The sequence below is a fragment of the Poecilia reticulata genome, chromosome 1 (assembly GCF_904066995.2).
Source record: "Poecilia reticulata chromosome 1, P_reticulata-male-v2, whole genome shotgun sequence".
Lineage (NCBI taxonomy): Eukaryota > Metazoa > Chordata > Actinopteri > Cyprinodontiformes > Poeciliidae > Poecilia > Poecilia reticulata.
In genome coordinates, this window is record NC_088830.1 from 5,082,552 (window position 1) to 5,103,944 (window position 21,393).

Genomic DNA, 21,393 nt, shown 5'->3' on the forward strand with positions numbered 1-21,393 from the left:
ATTTTCTGACGCTTACCTCTTCAAAGCGCCGGGTTTGTTTCCGTTCCGCGGCTCGCTCTTTGGTCTAATTAAAACTACAAGATTGGGTCATTTGTCTGCGCGCTCATCAGAGCGCCGCAGCGTTGCCACAACATATTAGGCCAATCTGCGGTGCAGCAAGCGGTGATGTACGGCGCCGTCAAAGCTGCTACGTTGGAGCTACTGTAAGCTGAGAGCGCCAGCCCCACAGTAATTTACAGCAGTAAACAATGTCGGGATGGAGTGGACCGACGGCCCCCACATGCACTCACACACAATTCTCCCTCTCTCTCTTTCTCTCTTCCCCCCTCTTGTCACTGTGGCACTTTCAGTCTTTCTTTTTTTTTTATTTTATATGCCTCCTCTCCCTTTTCTTTTTTTAATGAGCTGACTGTTATTAGGGCTATAAATCAGACCAATGGGTGTGATGTATAATTCACAGTGTGTACTCAACCACCCCAGCGGCCCTGAGGAAGCCGCGCAGTGCATCACTGTCAACGCAGAGCCGCGCCGCGCGGTGCAGTGCGCGGCGGCGCACTACGTTTGACGCTCACTCAGGAGCACTGTTTACAAAATAACAAACCAGAAGCACAGATAGAAAAAGAAGAAGCATCCACCGCGGTGTGCAAAAATCTATCCCAGTGCGCATATATGTTTGTGTGTGTGCGGAAACACGTGGCCCATTACGCCCACACATAAAACAGTAACAATAGCACAGATCGATAACACAGAGATGGCCTGGATGAATCTTGCTGTGATATGAAGGAGATCCAATTGATCCACAGCCTGCAAGGCCCCTCATCCTCAAAAAGCCATCACTCCATTACCATTGATCTTTTCTCTGGTTCTCTCCCTCTGTGTGTGTGTGTGGGTGTGTGCGTGTGTGTGTGTTTGGAAGAGGTGATGGGTGGCTCGGGGGTTAAGAGAATGAGGCATGTCCAGCAGAGCACTAATAAAAATTGAACCAGCCTGAAAGTGATTTCTATAAATGAGTATTTAAACAATAGCCAAGCGAATGACTATTGGCTTTTCTTTCTTTTTTTTTCGAGATCGATGGGAAGTTATTACAATTTAAACATTATTTTCTTCACTGCAAGCAGAGCAGCAGTGTGTCGGATGAGGATTAATAAAAGCAGAAATTAAAGGCAGCCCCAGGTTTTTGCCGTATTCCTCGTAGGCGCTCTTTCATTGGATCACATTAGTTTTCTCTGACAGACTACAGCTGCAGGGGCTCCGTTTCACAGCCTCTGAAAAGCACTCTGAGGGGGGGAAGGATTGATCCTCGTCTAAAGGAAACATCATCTAATATTCATTTCAAATTGCACGTCGGTTGCCCGCTCCGCTTCCCGTGCAACTGCAGCCGTTGTGCTGCAGGGAGTGGCCCCTGTTTATTCACAGTAAAAGTCTGAGCCTGCTTCCTTTTTATGCTCACATTCAGATTCGTTCTGTTATCATCACACTGCAAAAAAGACAAAGTCTTACTGAGTATCTTTGCTCTGGTTTCCAGTGCGGGTATCTTGGTACATTTGCAATTAGACAAAACTAATTTACAAGTAACTTTTCAGCAAGACTTGGGAGCTTGTTATAAGTCAATATTTCCTTAAAATTAAAACTCAGACATTTCTTTCATGTTTTGAATGAAATAATCTGCTAGTGGAACTAGAGATGCACTGATCCGATATTGGTACATTGCGCCTGATCCATAAGGCCAGATCTATTCTGTCTATTTCTATGCTTTATTTATTTTACATTTTGTTTAGAATTCTTTATTAGACTTTCTGAACTTTCTGAAGGTTTGTTGCTGTTCATTTCTTGCAAGTCAACCTATTGTTTTTATTCAGTTTCTTGTTTATTTTGGCTGTTTTCCTCCTAATTGCACAGACTGAACAAATTAAAGTTTTGTTGTTTTTACATGTTTGACCAAGCCGCGCTTGTGAAGCTATTGGTGTATTTAAGTATTCTGTGCTAGTGCAGAGTTATCAAATAAATTAGTAATTCAATACATTTATGTCTGTGTTTAAAAAGTAAAGGAAACTTTTAAAGTCAGTTCAGCACTGCCTTTTTATGTATCGGATTGTATCGGCCAGGTTTATACTGGCAGATAAACCTCAGATATCGGTATCAGTATTGGAAGATAAAAACATGAATCGGTCCATCTCTAAATGGAACTAGCACTTTTTCATCAATATTAAAAAAAGTCACTTGTAAGTTAATTTGGTATTATTTCAAGCGCAGCAAGATATTTGCACTAGAAGCTAGACTAAAAAAGCCATTGTAGATGACATTATGGTCGAAGATTGCATTTGTTTTTAAATTCATGTCTGTTGTTTCCTTGCAGCCCATTGGAGCGCTGAACCCCAAGAGGGCGGCGTTTTTCTCAGACAGATACGAGTCCTGGGAGGACGACCAGGTGCCCAAGTTCCACTACGGGACCCACTACTCCACCTCCAGCTTCACCCTGATGTGGCTGCTCCGCATCGTGAGTGAAGCATCTTTTATAGTCTCTTGCAAAACTATTCGTACTCTTATACGTTTTACACATTTTGCTATTTTACGACCCCGTTCTTAAAAGTGTTTACTAGATTCTATGTGATGGGCCAACACCAATTTGATTAGATCTGTAAAGTAGAAGGAAGTTGCACTGCAAAAACAAAGTACTGGCAGATAACTTCACTAATAAAGATATTTTCCCATAAGACAGCAGGAGGCTTTAGTTAGATGAGGCTTGGAGCTGTAACTGGAGTGATGGTACATGCATGTGCATGCCACACCTTTAAGATTGTTGTTGAAGAAAAGAAGTATTATCCCTCCCCTTCAAATATATGCACTTCTATGTGTTGGTTTGTAAAATAAATACCAGTAAAATACATCATCAGTGATTGTAAAGTGAGAAAATACAGCACTGTTTCACTGGCCTTGCCAGAGTTTTAGCAACATTTTTTCTATGGATGCAAATATTTTCAGCATGGTATCGGTATTGGCTGACATTAACTCTAAAATTTAATATTGTCTGCCATTCAATCAAAATATATAACATTATGTATAACAACAACAATATAGCCGATATAAAATGTGTTGTTTTTATCAGACAACCCAGTGACAATGATGCCTACAGCACATCAAATTTTAACTGTTTGTGTTGTCATGTCACTGTGTTACAGAGAACAAATGTATTGACATTAATAAATTTGACATTAATCATAATGCAAGTTGAAAGTGCTCCATCATTTTCGGCCTTCTTAGCGTTTGCATTTGGTAGCAGGTTAGATTGACAAAGATAATGCAGTATTTTAATTCCACAATAGAGAAAGCCATACAGTTTCAGTAAGTAGGTATAAGAAAAACATAGCTATATGGGTATCTGTTATCGGCCAAATGAGTTTTAATATACTGGCATATCAGATATCGACCAAAAATCCAATATCGTGTATCCCTATTTTTTAATTTATTTTATGCTTTCTCTGATTGTTAAATTCTTAGAATTTGTAATGACCCTTCTCTTAACAGCCAAAAATCTCCAGCTGAACCACATGCTGTTATTAGCACGTTTAATGCAGTATTTAATGTGTGACCTTCATCCCAGAATTTCTTTAAATATTGACTCTCTGAGATGATCTTTCATGTGCTCATTCTTTCATAATTCTAAGTTTATTCCTTCAGCAGTAAAGTGTGCATCTTCTCTCTCTTTCTCTCTCTCTCAGTACCTTTGTTAAATGTGTGCTATCAATCTTCTCACACTGCACTCATGGGAGAGGGAGGTTACTAAGTTTTTTCCACATGCAGTGTTTTTTTTTCTTCCTTTTTGCTCTTATTGTCCCAGTAGCTCACTGCCTCCCTAAAGAGTTAGATCATTGATCCCCACACATCATTAGCCAGCTTATTCTAAAGCCACTGTAGTAACGACACTCACTCACACGCCTCCTACTAACCAGGCAAAGGAAACTAATTCTCAACTGAATTTGGTTTTGTGCTTATAAATATACTTTCATGTATTGAGTGTTGTCACCCAGTGTGTTATTTCTAAAGATGCACCATATATATAATTTTATAATATATATGGTATTTTATGATGTATAAAATATAATTTGCAACCAAAATGTTAGATTTGTTTTACAGTGTCAAAAATTGACTCTTGTATTTAACTCCATGCTTAGGCTAGTCATTCAAATATCATTTCCTCAGTATAAGTCTAACACTGTTTTTCACGAATTGAGCACAATTTTAGCTATTATAAATAAATACTAAGGCCCTTGTTGGTTTAAAAACTATGTTCTGTATCTGATTTTATTTATCTTTTTAAAGAATGAACTTATTTTATTTTAAGCGTAATTTCCCTCCCTCGTATTTTGCCTGCTTGCAATAGAGCACTGTTGGAATGAGTTTTTCTCAAGGTGCTCGCAACGTGAGATGTCTTAACATAAATAAAAACAAACTTTTAACTAAAACTCATCTTCAAATTTGCATGTAGAATTAGGAATATACGCACATTTTATTTCCAGTTTTGATGAGGGCCTGTTAAAAACGTTCCCAGGTTTATGCTAAGACATTCAGCCTTTCTGAAATCTGATGAGGTCAGCTCTGAGTTCGCCCCTTTGCCAGTTGGACGAAACATCCTCAAGGCAGACGAGCTTGTAGCAGACAATCCTAAACAGATGAAAGGACCTTTGTCAATATTCAAAAGAATACGACTTCGCAATTGCAGTGTTTCCATTAAGTAAGAAACACAATTAAAATCACACATGAGTAAATTTGTTCATGTGACATTCCGCAGCATCATCAATTACTTCCTGTCTTCTTTGTCATTCTCTGGCTCCCCTGATGCAAAACAAAGTGTTTCTATTTCAGTTTTGCAAAATAAACCAGTATTGTTACAGCCAAAAAACCCACCTCATCGTAGCACCAAAACCTTAAGTTGGAAAATGTGTTTTTCAAAATTGACATGCTTCCATTGAGCACATTTATTTCTGAAATGCCAAATCGCGCAGTGTGTTCCTGATGTAGGATGTTTTTAATGCCTCGCTTGACAATCTAAATCAGACTGAAAGAAGTTACCTTTGAATGCTCTTCTGTCTGTAACACTAATAGCGTTGTTGTCAGACTGACCTGGATATGGTGCGTTTACTGATCAGAAGAAAGATGTCATTTTTTTACTTTGTGGCCGGCCCAAACACCCATCTGGGAATATCGAGACAAAAATATGACGATTCTGTTCAAATTAGATTTCATGTTGGATCTCTGTATTTTTTTTTTTTTCGTCATTTGATTCCGGATTGTTCATTTTGTGTGGAAAGACTCAGTTCTGGTTCTCATTTATTTATTTATTTTTAAAATCTTTACAGGAACCCTTTACCACGTTCTTCCTTAACTTCCAAGGAGGGAAGTTCGACCACGCCGACCGCACCTTCTCCTCCTTGTCCAGGGCCTGGAGGAACTGCCAGAGGGACACGTCTGACGTTAAGGTACGGTGCACAGCTAACCTCGCAGACTGTGGATTTGGAAAGCAGATAAAGGGCTAAGAACTTCAAGAAAATGAATTCCTGTTGATCGTCCCAAACAAAGCAGAAAAAAAAGTTTCCAAAGAAAAACGTTGCGTTCTACCTAATCATTGTCCCCTACCCCAAGCTCCCTGCGCTATGAAAGCTTTCTGGTCTTGTGATCAAAGCGATAGGCTAATCCTCATCAGTCTCAGCTGTCTGTCTCAGATTCAGCCAGCTATAACATGGACTGTTGGGCCCCAAAATCTGTGCTGATCTTTTCCTTTTGCCCTTCTGCAACCCGGGTCATTCTCATAGTGAGGGCCGCGGTGGCCCCCGGTGCATGCTTTAACTGCTCTCCCTAAAACATTTACAACTACAGTTAGACATTCACTGTCAGTGCTGGGTCTTGCTTGCTTTCCTGGCACTGGGTCACTGAAGGGGGGGTGGAAGTAGTGGCGTTGGGGGCTTTGGGGCTTTGACGCTTGATTGCGTTCCCCCTCACCCCCCTTCACCCCGCCCAGATAAAACATATGGATTGTATTACTTTGTTGCTGGCCAATGCTTGATTGCGAAAGCCCCAACAACAGCCCTCGTTTGCTCTCTCGGTCTAGGCCTGTCAATGTGGATCAAACTGTGAGAACTCAACGTTTAGATCAAAACAAAGAGCAAATCTGGTCCGCATCAGTTTGTTTCCTCCCTCGGTTAGAATTTTAGTAGCTCTGAATGAAGGTCCGTTGACTTTATCCACCTGGCTGGGCGCATTCTTGTTCGAAGAAATAGAGGAATTAGGGATGAGATGTATCAATTAGGTATGCTAAGTACGCCGCTTAGCTTCTGCGTTGGGTCCATTGATAGCAAGCCACGCTCTCTTTGCCAGAGGCCAAAAGGCCTCTCTGTTTTCTTATGCCACTGGAAAAGACTGGGTGATAATGGGTTACAACACCCAGATTTAATGCGTCTCTAGCCTGGGTGACGCTGGAATGACCTCTCATCCCCAATCCCTTGACCCCTAGACTTGGCCCAAAGGCATCGGAGGGGGAAGCAGAGGAAAACCGGACCGCTAGCAACAGTGGAAGTGTAGCAGGAGAGCCTAGGGGCCAAAGCCCCTTCTAGTGACCCGTGACAGGACAGGATTGGGGATCAGAGGGGCTGGCCTCTGACCAAGAGAGAGCAGAGGGGCCACTGCACATAATGGTCCTCGCTAGGCAGGCTTGAATATTGGCGAGTGAAGCCTATGAGGTTTTGTTAGTGTGTGTGTGTGTGTGTGTGCCTGATGTGGGCAACCTCCAGCTCAAATTTACAGCAAGCAGCAGTCGGTGAGCCTGGGTGAGCGAGAGGCCTCGTTAAGGCGTTGACCTTTGAGTTTTAGGTCAAGTTTTGTGAAGTGAAGGGATTTCAGAAGTGAGGAAGTTGCTGTGTTGTAAACCTGCGAGTTTGTTTGTTCGTTTGGCTGCTGAGGGGAAAACATGAGTGTTTGATTCCAAAGGAGGAGAGATGGAGATGAGTCTCACACCAGAGACTCATCACACCAGTATAAATAACATCCATCCATCCATCCATCCATCCATCCATCCATCCATCCATCCATCCATCCATCCATCCATCCATCCATCCATCCATCCATCCATCCATCCATCCATCCACTATGCATTCATGCATCCATCATGGGTTGGTGGATGGTTGGATCCATCCCTCATTTGCTTGGATGGCTCCATTAATGCATTCCTTCATCTGTCTATCCATCTATCCATCTGTTATCCATCCATCTGTCTCTCCATCCATTGCACTCCAAAAATTTTGCCTTTACTCCTCAACTTGTTTGCTTAAAAACTGCCTGGAAATTGTATATGATTATGAAAAAATCCGAAATTCTTGCAGACAAACGCACAGGAACCCTGAAAGTGCGTGTGTATTAGGTTGCAGAACTTCAGGGAAGAAATTGAGATATCGGTGAGGCGACTTTGTGTATGACTCTCCAACGGAAGAAAAAAAAAAAAAACAAGTGGTTGTAGTTCCTAAACCTTCCACATGTTTTAGCCAAAGAAAATCCTGGCCCTCACCGAAGCTCATCAGGAAATAAATACGTCAGTTTTTGGAAGTGCATGTGAAGATGGAGGGTGGGGAGTAATGTTTAGATTAATGTCAGCGTTGCACATTTTGCGCTCCACTTTACTTGCAGGCATCCAAGAACCGAACCGCTCTGTGTACTGATTGTCTTTCATTATGATGGACACGCAAACAAAAACAACACAACTGAAGGCTGGAGGGCAACTCTGATTTATCTGCATGTTACAAAACCCTGACATGATCCTCATGTTTATGCTCACTGTGGCAAGTTCTGCTTGGTTAGGAATGACAAATGGCTAAACATATAAGGTTACGTCTCCTATCAGGGACGTCTTTTTTCTTTGCGATCCCTGAGTTTGAAAATGTGGTGTTGTGTTGTTCCTGACAGCCAAATAAAACCATCATAGTTCCAAAAAAATTGGCTTGCTTTTTCTGTCTGTTATGGAAAAACAAGAAATCGGATGTGGATTTTTTTTTCTTTTGCTTTTTTTTCCCCCAGCTGATTTAAACCTTGAGGGGAAAAATGAAACTTGGCTGTCAGTTTTTTTTTTCTTTGTCAGACTTTATAATTTGGGAAAAACAGATTAGTGTTGATCATACTAAGGACAGAACCCAGTAGTGGTGACGGCAGCCTGTGTTTTATATTTTAGGCTTTCTGTAGGGCTTTTTATGCTGATTTTGTTGAGATTTTTATATTTACTCAGTAAATGTAACTCTTTAAGACTCTGTAATTTAGTTTCTAGTTTGCAAAATGTCATTTGGTTTTGTGTACGCTGTTAGTGGATGATGTCTGAGTGACAAAAAAGTCAAATTTTTTTCATGATTTTCAGAATGAACGTTTCCATTTCTTCAGACTTAAATGCTATCTTTATGCACTGGTTTTGCAAATAACATTAATCTTAAGTTTACAAGTCATGCGAGTCCTGAGTCAACCATAAGTCATAAACTTCAAGCTTGTTCTTGAGTCGTTTTTGCCAAATGTGTATTTTTTAAATGTAAAAATCATTCTCTGTGTTGAATTACTGCTGTTTATTTGCAGTAAATATCAGCCCAGGTTCACATTTTAAGGTCTCTGTCCTTTGACTTTGCCTCAACTCTCTTATTAAAGGCTTTCTAAGAAGGTACGCTATTTAAAATTATTGTTACTTCAAAGCTATACATATCTAGAAGTTTTATGACACCGTCCCTTAAGGACTTCAGTTAAAGATCCCTGGTCTATGCAGATGTTGTAGTTTGTAGATTGATTTTCATGTAAAATACTTGAAAATTGTCCGAACTGACTTCTATTTTATTTTATTTTATTTTGTCGTCTCAGGAGCTGATCCCGGAGTTCTTCTACCTGCCTGAGATGTTCGTCAACGCCAACAACTACAACCTGGGAGTGATGGAGGACGGCACCGTTGTCTCTGATGTGGATCTTCCGCCTTGGGCCAAAAGCTCTGAGGAGTTTGTTCGCATCAATCGGCAGGTGAGTCTCGTCAAAAGCACAACAGCAAGACAAATAACAGACAGATAACTGTTGTCTTTTTGTATAGTTATGATACATATAAGTCTTCTTTGGCTTGTATACGTTCATCCGTTGAATGGAGTAATTAAATAAATCACCTATGTTGAATTGCAAAGTTTTAGTTTTGAATTTGCGGCCACGTTTTCCTCTTCTGTTTGAATCTTTGGATTGTAGCGTTTGCGGCTTTGGGTGTGATATAAATTCATGGTAGTAATGAGTGCTGATGAGGCTGGGTGTGTTCTGTGACCTGTGTAGTCTGATGGAGGGTCTGTTCTCCAGCCCACTGATATGACCATGCCTCTCTCATTAATCACACACTTGGGTTCTGGCTGTCAGTCCGTTCTGGGACATGGGAAGCTTGTTGTTGTGTTGGAAGCGTTCTGGAGCAAAAATATTATTTACCCATGTCTTTGAAGTTAGAGAGGTTCAGCTGTATGTCCTTCAGTTTGTTGTGCCACAGTGGGGAAATTTGTGTGTCACAGCAACAAGTTAAGGAAGTGGAAACAGGAAGATGTTTGAGATTTCTTTGCAGTAGCTTAGCTGTTCCTAGGATTGCTCTCTTGTGGACGGAGAGGTCAGATATTTCTCCAGGTATTTGTTGGAGCCAATCAGAGCCACTGTCCCCGGTGCTCAGATGACCACGGGTGGCACAGCTGCCTTCACCTGCCAGTCTCTTTCTAGCGCTTTATTGAGCTTCTGGTATTTCTCCAGTTTCTTATATTCACTTTTCCTTATTTTTCCATAATTTGGGAAGATCACATCAATCACAACGACTGCTTATTGGGATCACATTGTCCAGGAGGTTGACCATTACCAATTTGTATGTTTGTATCTGGAAGTCCCACAGGAACTCGGCTCAGTCATTCTCCAGCACCTTGGGAGGTGATTCCCTCTTCGACTCAGTTTGTACTGAGCACACGTTGTTAAGGTTTGCTTCTGTAGCCAGCACCGCTACTCTGCCCACGCGCTTGACACACAGCGCATATGGCGCCAAGGGGGTACCATAAAATCTGGCTTACAGTTAATCATAATACCATTTTTAAATAAAATGGTGTGAAGTATTTGCAAATACAAAAATAACAAATTTGCTTCAGAAAAACTAATCTCTCTCAGTCTCACCCGTTCCCCCCACCTCCCAACATTCTGTTCTTCAATCCCAATTAGCAGACACCTGTGTTTGAACGTGTCATCCTCCTCTCCTACTCGGCATGGTTTTTGGTACTTCATAGTTGCGCCGTTGCAGTGAGACGGTGCTCAATACTGATGGGAAGTTGGGCTCTTTTCAGAGAATCGGCTCTTGTTTGGTAGTTTTTCCTCCCATGATGATTCCAGTTTCCAATGCCTGAGACATTCACTGAACACTTAATCTCTTGGGTCCAATTTCCTAATGCATTCTTGGAACTTGGTTGTGTCATTTTGGGTGATTGCCTTCTTCTGTGGGCTTAGTGCAGTGGTTCTTAACCTTTTTTGAGGTACCGATCCCCCCAGTTACATATGCGCATTCACCGAACCCTTCTTATTTCAACCAACCCCCTCCCCCCGACACACAAAATATTTGTTGTATTCTGATGTAGTAATGTAATTATATTAGCTGTGTAACCACCACTAGAGGCAGTACCAACCCCGAAAAGATGCGACTAAGGAGCAGATTTAGACTATAGAATTTGGTAAAAACAGTGAGTTTTGCTGAAGTAATTAAAGACACAAGTTCAAATCCATACTGAGAGAGGAACTCCTTCAATCAGTGCTCCTCTGCAGCTCTGATTGGCTAAGCAATGTAACGTGATCCTCTGCAGCAAGTGATGACAAAGCGGGGCGTCATCACAACTTTACACAAGTGTGTCTTTACCTCCGCGGCAGAGGCTCCGCCAAACCCCTGAGACCGACTCATCGAACCCCTGGGGTTCGATCGAACCCAGGTTAAGAACCACTGGCTTGGTGTATAGCCTGTAGATACTGGATTTGGGGTGAAATCCACCATGGATGGTGAGTAGCTTTCATGTTTTAACATCAGTGGTATGAATTTCCTCCCTTTCCCCAGGAGAATATCTGATTACTGTCAGCTCATAGCTGTAGATTTCCCAGACCTTCTTCTTGCCATCGAACTGACTTCTCCAAACTCACCTTACTCATTGCAGGTATTTGGCTGTTGCTGCTTTCCTTGTTGCCTCTATCTGAGGTATTCCAAGATATTTACAGCTGTCCTTAGTATTTGCTGTTCTCCCTTTTGTGAGTTCAGTTCCCTCAGTGTGGATTACATTCCCTCTTTTTGTCACCATCCAGCCACATTTCTTCAGCCTGATTGACATTCGGATATTCCTGAGTCAATGTCTCCTTCACTCTTAGCGTCAGACGCATCTGATTTACATTCAAAGTCTATGTGGAGGCACACCAAGGGCCCGTCACAGCGCGATTTAAAGGATTTTGAGCATTTAACGTGTCCAGCGCATCCAACGCATACAGCAAATAGGTTGGCAGCAGAAAACAACGGCGAGAGCGATTTTGACACGTCTGATGAGCCTCCACACAGAATGTAAACCAGACACGCCTGACATGTGAAAAACTATGTAGAGCAAAAATGTCATTCATTTACATTCAAAGTGCACACGTCAAACTTTAGCATACAACTCGATTCATCCGCGTAGAGGAGGTGACCAATTATGGCCTCCACTTCTGAGATGGTATCCATTACCAGTCTTGTTGGTTATTTGGCTGAGGGGGGGGCCATCGTTGGTATGTGATTCTTTTTTCTCCCAAATAAATTTCCAGTATTATTCAGTCTCCAACCTTGATGAGCATCTTCATTAGTTTACTCAAATTTGTAAGGGGACCAGAGTAGTGCCTGTCTGAGATAAAACATGCAGCAGAGACCATCAGTTGAGGTGATCAGAACTGTAATCAACTAAAAGATTCAGAGTTGTGTTGAGCCTATAGACTTCATCTTACCTGTCCATATCCCCCACATAACGCTAACACTCACTGAAGCATTAAGTCTCAGTGTGGTAATTTCACCAGCAGAAGAGTTGCAGCCGTATAACAGCACAGACCATGCACACAAACCACGCTGGGGAACGAGCGTAGGCAGGGGTGTGTGGGTGGACAAGTCTGTGGTCATGACAGATAGCTGACATTAGAGGGTGTCAGCTGGCAACTGTGGTACTGTTGTGAGAGAGATGAGCATGGCGAAGGGGAAGAGAGGAAGAGTGAAGGAGTTAATGGGCTGTTTGGCTCTCTTTAGCACTTCTGGTCCTAATGGCTTCACAACACAAGGGTAGACAGCAGGAATGAAGGCGCAAACACACGCCGCTGCACGCCTTCTTACAAACACACACATGCCGGCTGTTTCCACTCTGGTTATGAGCCCTAAATGATTAACAGCTAATTAGGGCTCAATCTGGAGAGGCCATTAAAAGCCTCTCTCGGTAAAGGATCGAGCTGCTGTGCAAAACGGCAGCTTGTTTTTGTTATTGTGAGGAGACTTGCATGGTGGGTAATAAAGAAAATATAGGAGAAGGTATAAACGTTCTATCAAACTGCAGCCTGGGATGTGGCGCTCCGCTGGTCGAGGTGTCATAGTTCATCAGCGATGTTTAGCAGGAAGTGTGTTGCGTGGCAACAGAGCGGCTCCGTTTCACCACCGCAGGTTTGGGTTTTAGACAAATTTCTCTGCAGACAAAGCACCTCAGCACTCTACGATAAGCCTGCCCCAGCACTCGATTGAAGCTCCTACATTGTACTCAAATGTTTGCGAGTGAAAGGCACACTCCCTTTTTCCAGGCATATCATGCGCACACCCCCACACATCAATGAGGAGACGCTGGGGTCTTGAGGCCGCATGCCACAGAGATCAGGAGCTGCTTGTTGCCTTTACCAGGAGGTCAGGAGAGAGGTTAAGAACTTGATCCCTCCTCCACTAAATAACTACATTTTTCTGGGGACTGTCAGCTCCTTTTACATTCCTCTATATATGACCACATCGCACCTCGCAGTCCTGCTCACCGTTAACTCGGTTGCTGGTGTCGACTGGGAAATTTGTTTTATTTATATTCACATCAGTGTCTTTGTACACCATCGTGTCTTTTCATTGGAAGAGCCAGAATGGAGCATAAACCAGATGTTCGTAACTTGTTTCCTGCTGTTCTACAGTGATTGTTTTGGAAGAGGGAATCCACATTATCAAAGTACAATTGTTGTGCGAGAAAATATGTTGTAGTTTGTACTATAAAGTCTTAAAAAAAAGCTAACATAAAAAGAATACAATTAAAATACGGGCAGCGGTTACAGAGTGAAAATAACAAACACCTGACCTCAGTCTCCCTGTGTTCACATACTGACTATACTGTGTTACCATTGTACCCCTTTCAAAGTGTTCAGAATTGCAACCGTTACACCAAAGAGACTCTTTAACCCGTCTTTGATATCACTGTTACTGGTGTGTAAAATAAATAAATAATAATAATAATAATTAATAATAATAAAAACAACAAACAATGTTTAGTCTGGTGGGGGCACAAGTGAAGGCCCACCAGGCTTATAGTACACTGCGGGAAACTCTGTAGTAATTTCTAAACTATAATCTCTGTCAAAAAAATCAACAGGAAATTATTTTTCCACTTGAATTCGCTCACTATCGACAACCACTGCACTAGTGTTTAGAAATGTACAAGCTCCCTCCAGGTTTTTCCTGCTCATTTCATGTTTAACAAAATGTGGGAAGTGTAGTCACGGAGACTCAGAAGACAAAAATTCACTTGCAGCCACTCTTCTGTTGAAGCCTTCAGCTTCACCCAGTCAGAAATCGGGACTGTTTATATTCATCTGTCATCCCAACAAGCTGCTGAGCTGCTGGGACCTTCAGAAGATGGTTCCCACAAGCCTCCACGTCTTATTCTCACAGTAACCCTCACAGAAGCTCATGTGGGGGCTGAGGTAAACCACCGCCGGTGCTCGTGCACTTGTGAATGACTGACTGACTGAGCATTTTTTAACATCGTCTAGCCCAGTGCTGCTCCCTCTACCAAAATTTGGTTAACCATGTTGGGCTAGCACTAATGTATTCCCTTGGTGTCTCCGCTAAAAGCTTTGTTGTAAGATGGGAACTACCATGTGGGGCGTGGAGGGGCTTGGAGGGGGGGGTTATCTGGCTAATGTCAGACAGCGCTCACTGTAGGGGTATTGTCATGCATAAGGCCAGACATGTTTACTGTGTGCTCAGTGTTTTACGAGCTGTCCCCCCCTTCTTCTTTTCCTCCCTCTCATCTCTGGAAGCCTCCCTGTTCAGTGATGTAATGGAGGAGGCTAATGAGAGCCTGAGAAATGGGATGATCTACAGTTACTGAAATACTCAAAGACTAATGTTGTCCTTCTTTTTTTTTTTCCTGCACTCCCCCACGCTCTCATTTCACTTCAGCCAAAATCAACTTAAATGCTCTTTTGCAGCTTTGCTGTGTTTTCGCGCTCGTTCTGCCCAACAGTTTGTCTTCCTGACTCACCGTTGAACTGTTGCACTCGAGTCCTTTAAAATGTGATCATTGAAATCGTCTTTCTGTTTGTATGAAATGAACTGAAGAAAAGTGTTGTTGTTATTAGACTATTTGACTGTAGCTTGTGTTTGTCAAGCTTGTCTAGCTTATTTTGGACTTTCTTGGTTTTGACTGGTCCCTGTGGCTTTCAAACACTTATTAATTATGGATGCTTTACAGACCGAAGGGGTGAGCATCTTTGGTCTGTTGTGTTGTCTCTTAACCTTTTCAAGATTTACCTCAACACTTGCCCAATGAGAGACTCAATTCCTGCAACAGTGAATAATAATGAAAATGAACCAACCAACCAGTCAGCTCTGTGATAAGAACCCAACCAACCCATCGGCCACTTTCATGATAATGGCACAGCTAACAAAACCATCCAACTGACTTTGGAATAAAGGTAAAGACCAACCAACAGAGCACAGAACTAAAGAACAAAACTACCTGTGTTACTATAAAATAATTAAAATAAAACAAGCTAACTATTTGACCACCCCACTAGCCAGTTGACCAACAAAATTTAAAAACTACTCACCCAACCATCCATCCATGTCTTGCGATACTTGTGCAGCCAATCATTTAACTTATTGACTAGCTGACCAGTGATCTTTGTGATAATGTTTAATATTGGGAAGAAGCATTTCTGAATAAAATTGGTAGAAGTGCATGAAATCACATCAACAAGCATCAAGTCCACATGAAAGGCTGATCGGTGGAGTCATTAATCCCAGTAATCTCTTTTAGTCAACTAGCAAACTCAAACCAATTCAGATAACAACTATCTCAACAACTATCCAAATATTTCTTCCTTCAGATATGTTGTTGATGTGGTTTATGCCATCATCTTATCAAAGTGGTGATATGTTGGATACCTTAATCGGCCTCTCAACATGCAGGAGGATAGATGGGTTTCCTCTTTTCTGGTGCCTGTTAGCAGTAACCAAGATAAAGTGAAGATTGAAAATGCAGTTTTCCAAAAGTGATTTGTGTGTGTGTGGGGAGGGAGGGGTGTGTGTGTGTGTGTGAAGGAGCGTTTGAAATGTACTTTTTAAACATTGAGCTTTTTACTATTACTGTAAGTCGTGCTTCATAAATAGGGATGCACCAGTCCACTTGTTTCACTCCTGGTACTAATGCAGGTCTGAGGTTTAATGTCGGCCGATACTGATCCCATTCAGAAAAGCAGCGCTGAATTAACTTAAAACGTTTCTGTTTTTTACTTTTTACACAGACACATAAATGTACTAAATTACAAATTTATTTGATAACTTAAATCAGCAATAGCTTCACAGACTTGGTCAAACATATAAAAACACAATTTTGATTTGTTCACTCAGTGCAATTAGGAGTACAACAGCCAGTGTAAAATAAATAAACTGAAATTGACAAAAACAATAGATATAAACTACAACAAACATTTCAAAGTGTTCAGAAACTGCAATTACGGATCAGCCACATTGTCACCGATACCCGATGTAGAATTATTTTCAATATCAAGACCGATACAGATATAATCAGATCGGTGCCCCTCTACTCATAAACTTAATTTCATAAAAAAGTAAATACTGAGTGAGGGAACAACTGCACCTCTATTTTGACCTGGTAATTTATTCCTTAACCAGTTCTTGTGCTGCAAATTGGACCAAATCTATCAAAGTGTTTCTGTTTGTTTCCAGTGAGATAATCTTCAGGTCCCCTCTCATTCAGCTTGTACACTCGACACAAAACGGATACTGTTGCTCTTCAAGTCAGTGAGTGGTTTAAGGAAAAGATGGGAGGAGAGGATTAGTGCTGGAGTTTCAGGTTCTACTTGCCAGTCAGGCCTCAGCCAGAGCACTCACAGTTGTCACCTGTCTAATTAGCCGGGTTGGAAGGGGGGTGAGGCTGAAACACCACACACATGGTGTGTGTGCGTGCGTGTGTATAAATACGAGAATAAAGGAAATGGTCTAGTAGCTGCATAGATCTTGTTCCTTACGTCATCTGTTGCCCGCTCACTCTTTTTGCTGTATGCAGTCGTTCATTGGCGACTTCAAACTGACAATCGTTTTCTCATGTACATTAAGCTAAATCAGTCCTTCGAGGAGCGAGGTTGCCGACCTCAAGTGGAACCAACTTTTCGCCACTTGAGGAAAGGAGCCCTCTGTTCTAACTTAAGAAACTTCACAAACATAAAAAAAACAAGAAACCATAATATTTAGCAGATTTATGTTAGGCCAGCTGCACACCCGCACTGCTTGTGACACACATTGTTCGGCCTCTCATGAACGTTTGCATTATTTTCGACGTGCAAATGAAAGGATTGATTTGTTATGTGGCATTTTAACGTCCTTATAGACAGCTCTCTATAAGTCCTTAAAAAGGTTTTTTAGGACCAGTAAGGGATGGAGGAAAGCGTTTACCGTCACCTCGTTAAGACCGAAGCGAAATCCGGCACAATCCAGGTCATAAAGCCCACCACAAACCACAGCGAACCACCAGGCTTCAGCTGCCAGGCCTGGAAACATACAACAATGTTTCAACAGAGATTATTTAGCATTTTCAAAAGAATCCTATCCAAATACATCCATTATCTGCAAATACAAATACATTTTAAGAGGAGAATTTTGATGTAAGATTAGACAGACTTTTGGGACACTTTAATGTCCACCAGCTGGGTAATTGTAGTCACTTGGTGTCTGCTGTGTCGTACCCCCTAAATGGGGTTGGTGTATTTTAGACTTCCAGTCCCTCTGAAGTGGAACACATTGAAAGACATAAAGTCAAACTGTCGTTCCCGTTGAGTCTGTTTAGTTTTCATTAGAGACTTGAGGTCCACTCCAAAGTCACAGATGTCTACAAAAGGGAAGAATGGAAGTAACCTGAGACTTGCAACCAGAGGAAGCTTGTTCATTGTAATGCACTTTCACTGGCATTCACCTCACAGCGCAGCACACTGGCAAAACTAACACGTCATTTAAAAAGACAAAAAACATTCTCTACTAATTTGAATAATGAGCCGGATTTAAAGCTGAGGAATGTAACTTTTATAAAAAAGGTTTTTTACATATTTACATGTCGTGACAGTATTTTATGAGATAATTTGTGAGAAAAATCAATCTCCTCCACCTGACCTATTATGGCCATCTGAAGAAATGCACCAAAAACAACCAATCAGAGTCAGGAGGAGAGTCTTAGAACTGTCGATCATCCTCATGTGTTAGCTGCTCAATGTGCTAATGGCAGAGAAACAACATAAAGGAAAACTGTTTATCCACTGCCATCGGTGGCCATGCTAACTAGGCTTAGCATTCACAACATGCTATGCTACCTTCAGTGTAGCAGAGCATGGGGGAGGTGTGGAGGGTTATTGAGTAGCTCCACAGAGGGTGATTGACGGCGCCAAGTCCCGCCTCCTGGCTGTGATTGGTTGTTAGTTAGCACTGAGAGCTAGATTTTTTTCACAAGCTACTCATCTCATATTATTCTTTCCTGACATAGTGACAGTTTCATCAAATGTAAAAAGAAAAACGTTTTGTATAATTGTTAAATAGTGCAGCTTTAATGCTTATGCTCTGACCGGCTGCGTGATTGAGGTGAAATTGTTAGTAAAGTGCCTTTAATGACATTTGTTGTGAATTGACGCCATAGAAATAATCTCAAAATATATAGATTTAGATCTCCAGCACTGCCGTTTGACTGAGAATTGTTATAATTCTATAAATCTCTGCTTCAGAGACCGCGCTGCGTTTTGATTGTAATTGGAAATCAGAGCGACGTTAAAACGAACAGCCTCGCGTTTTAAACATGTAGTTTGTCAAACGCATAACAATAGAACCGAGGATTTCCAGTGACTTTGACCCCCTGCTAGCATTTACATAAAGCTGTGCTAAATTATTCATTAATTATCAGTCAGTCCCTTGTGGGAGGAGAAGACACACACATCAGCTGCTAATTGGCACATCAATAATCCGGCCCGGTTCTACTTTTTGGTCGCCACCTCAGGAATCTGCCGTGGGCCCACGCCTTCTGCTCAGATGTCTCCACATTGTGGCGCCACATGACCAAACGTTTCCACAGCTGCTGCTCTGCCGTTTACCTGATGGGCAACAGAAGCATCCCTTACTTCTGGACCTCACAACTATTAATGGCTTCTTCATCAGATGAACCCTGTTAGATGTATCGTTATTTTCTCCATCATGTCTTCGGCTGTGTTGCGTATCCACAAGACCTCACTGAGAAACTACAGGAATAATGACTTGTGAGGTTTTAAAACATTCTTTTACCACAGATTAAATCCAGATCCAGTAAGTTACACTGATGCCAATTTTGCTGATTTAATGGAAATTAATTCTCAAACTCTTGTCATGACTTCTCTGTTGACTGTTTTCTGGGTAGAAGGATAAACTTGGCTAAATTCCCTCTTAACCACCTGCATCATCTCGCCTTTATTACATAAATAATCCACACATATACCAACGAAACCCATAGTTAATATTTAATTATTAATATCTATTAGATATTTTAATTGTAAAATGTTTAAATTTTTTTCTATATATATATATATATATATATATTATATTAAAATACATATATTTTAAGCTTTTATTTTATATGTACATATATTTTATATATGTACATATATAAAATATATTTTAATTCTAATTTTTAATTTTAAAAACTAAGAAATAGTTTTAAAAAATGTAAAAAAAAATTTTTTTTCAAGATTCCCTTAACCTAACTAAACATAAACAAATTACACACAAAAAAGAAACAATAAAATAAAATAAAAAATGTAATGGGTGCTGTACACTTAACATGTAAATTTCTCAAATTATATTACAACTAGTACAGAGACTCAAGTTCTGGCCAATTTACCACAATTTTTAATTTTTTCCATTTTTAATCCTGATCATTTAAAATTTTCTGTGCTGCAATCTGCCTGAAAAAGTAATCCTTTCCAGAGATTGAGCTTTTATTCTTAGACTTCTTACATCTGATCAAAGAGTTATAAAGCCATTATTTGTGTTCAAATGACGAAGTAAAATTATTGTTGATTAAATGTTTTTTTTTTTACTTTAAATAAGCCAATTCCTCTGGTACTCAGTAGAAATACCAAAAGTCTGTTGTGGGTGTTCCTGCCTCTTACTCATATCTGTTCATAGTGTTAAAGAGAGTTATGGAGTTTATCTTCAGTCTGAAGTAAAACACGGCACCTCGAGCCACAGAGCCAGTGTTTACTGGAAAGATCACCGGAGCGGCTGCTTTTTATCTGAGGTCAAGCAATTAAACACATTAAAACTAATTGTTCTACTAGAACTTATGAATATTCACCTTCCTGCATTATGCAAGGAAAATCAATGCTGTAGATCAATCTGAGTCAGATGTTTACGCTGTTCTTTTTTTATTGTTAAGCAGAAAGCTTTGAAGTAATAAGATCAAAGTGCAGTGCAGTGTTTCTAGAGGCAGTTATGCTGAGATTAACTGTATTCCACTGGGGTTAGGTTTATACAACTAGAATCAGAGCACTGCTGAGCCTTTTGTCAGCCAGATGTTAGCACACTGAACAAACACAAACAAATGCATCATAGTTCCAACTTAAGGTCATCTTTTTTTTTGCCATTTTGCCCTCTTATCATTTTAACATTTTACCAGCATTTCACTGAAAAGCAGCTCCTATAATGAGCTCAGCTGATGCTCAGTTCCACCAGGTGTTTGCTAATTGCTGCTGGCTAGTCCGAAGGAGCTGAGTGGGGGAGTGGAAGGGGAGGGCTGCTTTGGGTGGAATCTTTTAGGGTGAGTTTGTGACCTAGAAGGCGGAGCTAGGTTCACCCAGGCATTTCACACAACTGAATGGTTGCTAATCATTTCTCAAACATGCATGAAAGAATCAAAGCAACACTCCTGGCATGTTTTTGATGAGAGAATAACATTACAGCATGATGTAAAACTCCAAAAAGTTTATTTTACATAATACCGCACCTTTAAATACATTTTGAAGCTTTGACCTAACTGAAACACTGTAATAACACAAAGTCTGTATTCTGGAGGCATATCATCCTGTTATTATAAGTCAAATCAAATGTACTGAAGGGATTTTTTTTTTTTTTTGTCTACTAGAATGCCTGTTTCTCTTCACTGAACCTGGAATCTGTCTGTGTTTCACTTTGCTTTTTGTTCCCTTTTATTCCTCTTTCCTGAGGAAAAAGGAATCACACACACCAGAGACTGTGTGTGAGACGGCTAAAGATGAAGTCGACGCTCATTCTACAATGAAACCTCATCATCGTACCTGAGCTGCACACTGCTCCCCCTCCGCTCTCTGGGTCTGCTCGCCGACTAAAAGTTGTAATTAAGCGAGTGGGGAAAAATTAGATGCAAAATGGCCTGTCAGAAAGTCGCATTTAAGTGAAGGATGCACTGGTATCTGCGGTAAAAATTGAAATGATATAAATTGCCGTTTAAGTGCAGCCCAGGCTAATGTTTTGTCACAAATTAATGTGACACAAGGCAGCAATGACAATCAAGGGCTGCCTCATTCTAATTTGGTCGTGTTTAGAGGGCTTTTGTGAGCCGACAGCTTTACACAAATTAACACAATCGCCTGTTTTTATGGGGAAACCATAAATGTTTTTCCCCCTCCTTTGCCGGCTAATGAGGAGAGAAAACGGCTTGTACCTCAGCGTAATGGCGGCACTGAGACGTCTGCAGACGAGCAACGCTGTGCCGCTGTCAGCTCCCGTAGAACAAAGACGGAGCCCAAACGATTCCCTAATGAGCTACTAGAGTTTTGATGTTCCCTTATGATCAGATGTGGGTA

The 21,393-nt window shown here is 41.1% G+C and overlaps 1 protein-coding gene across 5 annotated transcripts in view; it reads left to right on the plus strand.

The window, feature by feature from the left end:
- lrba (LPS-responsive vesicle trafficking, beach and anchor containing) overlaps window positions 1–21,393 on the plus strand; it is a 232,396-nt gene that overhangs the window by 172,559 nt on the left and 38,444 nt on the right. For all 5 annotated transcript variants that reach the window (XM_081616331.1, XM_081616388.1, XM_081616359.1 and 2 more), the window contains exons 44-46: window positions 2,357–2,497; window positions 5,358–5,477; window positions 8,878–9,030. In XM_081616331.1, coding sequence (XP_081472457.1) covers window positions 2,357–2,497; window positions 5,358–5,477; window positions 8,878–9,030 — 414 coding nt within the window. The remainder of the gene's footprint in view (window positions 1–2,356; window positions 2,498–5,357; window positions 5,478–8,877; window positions 9,031–21,393) is intronic.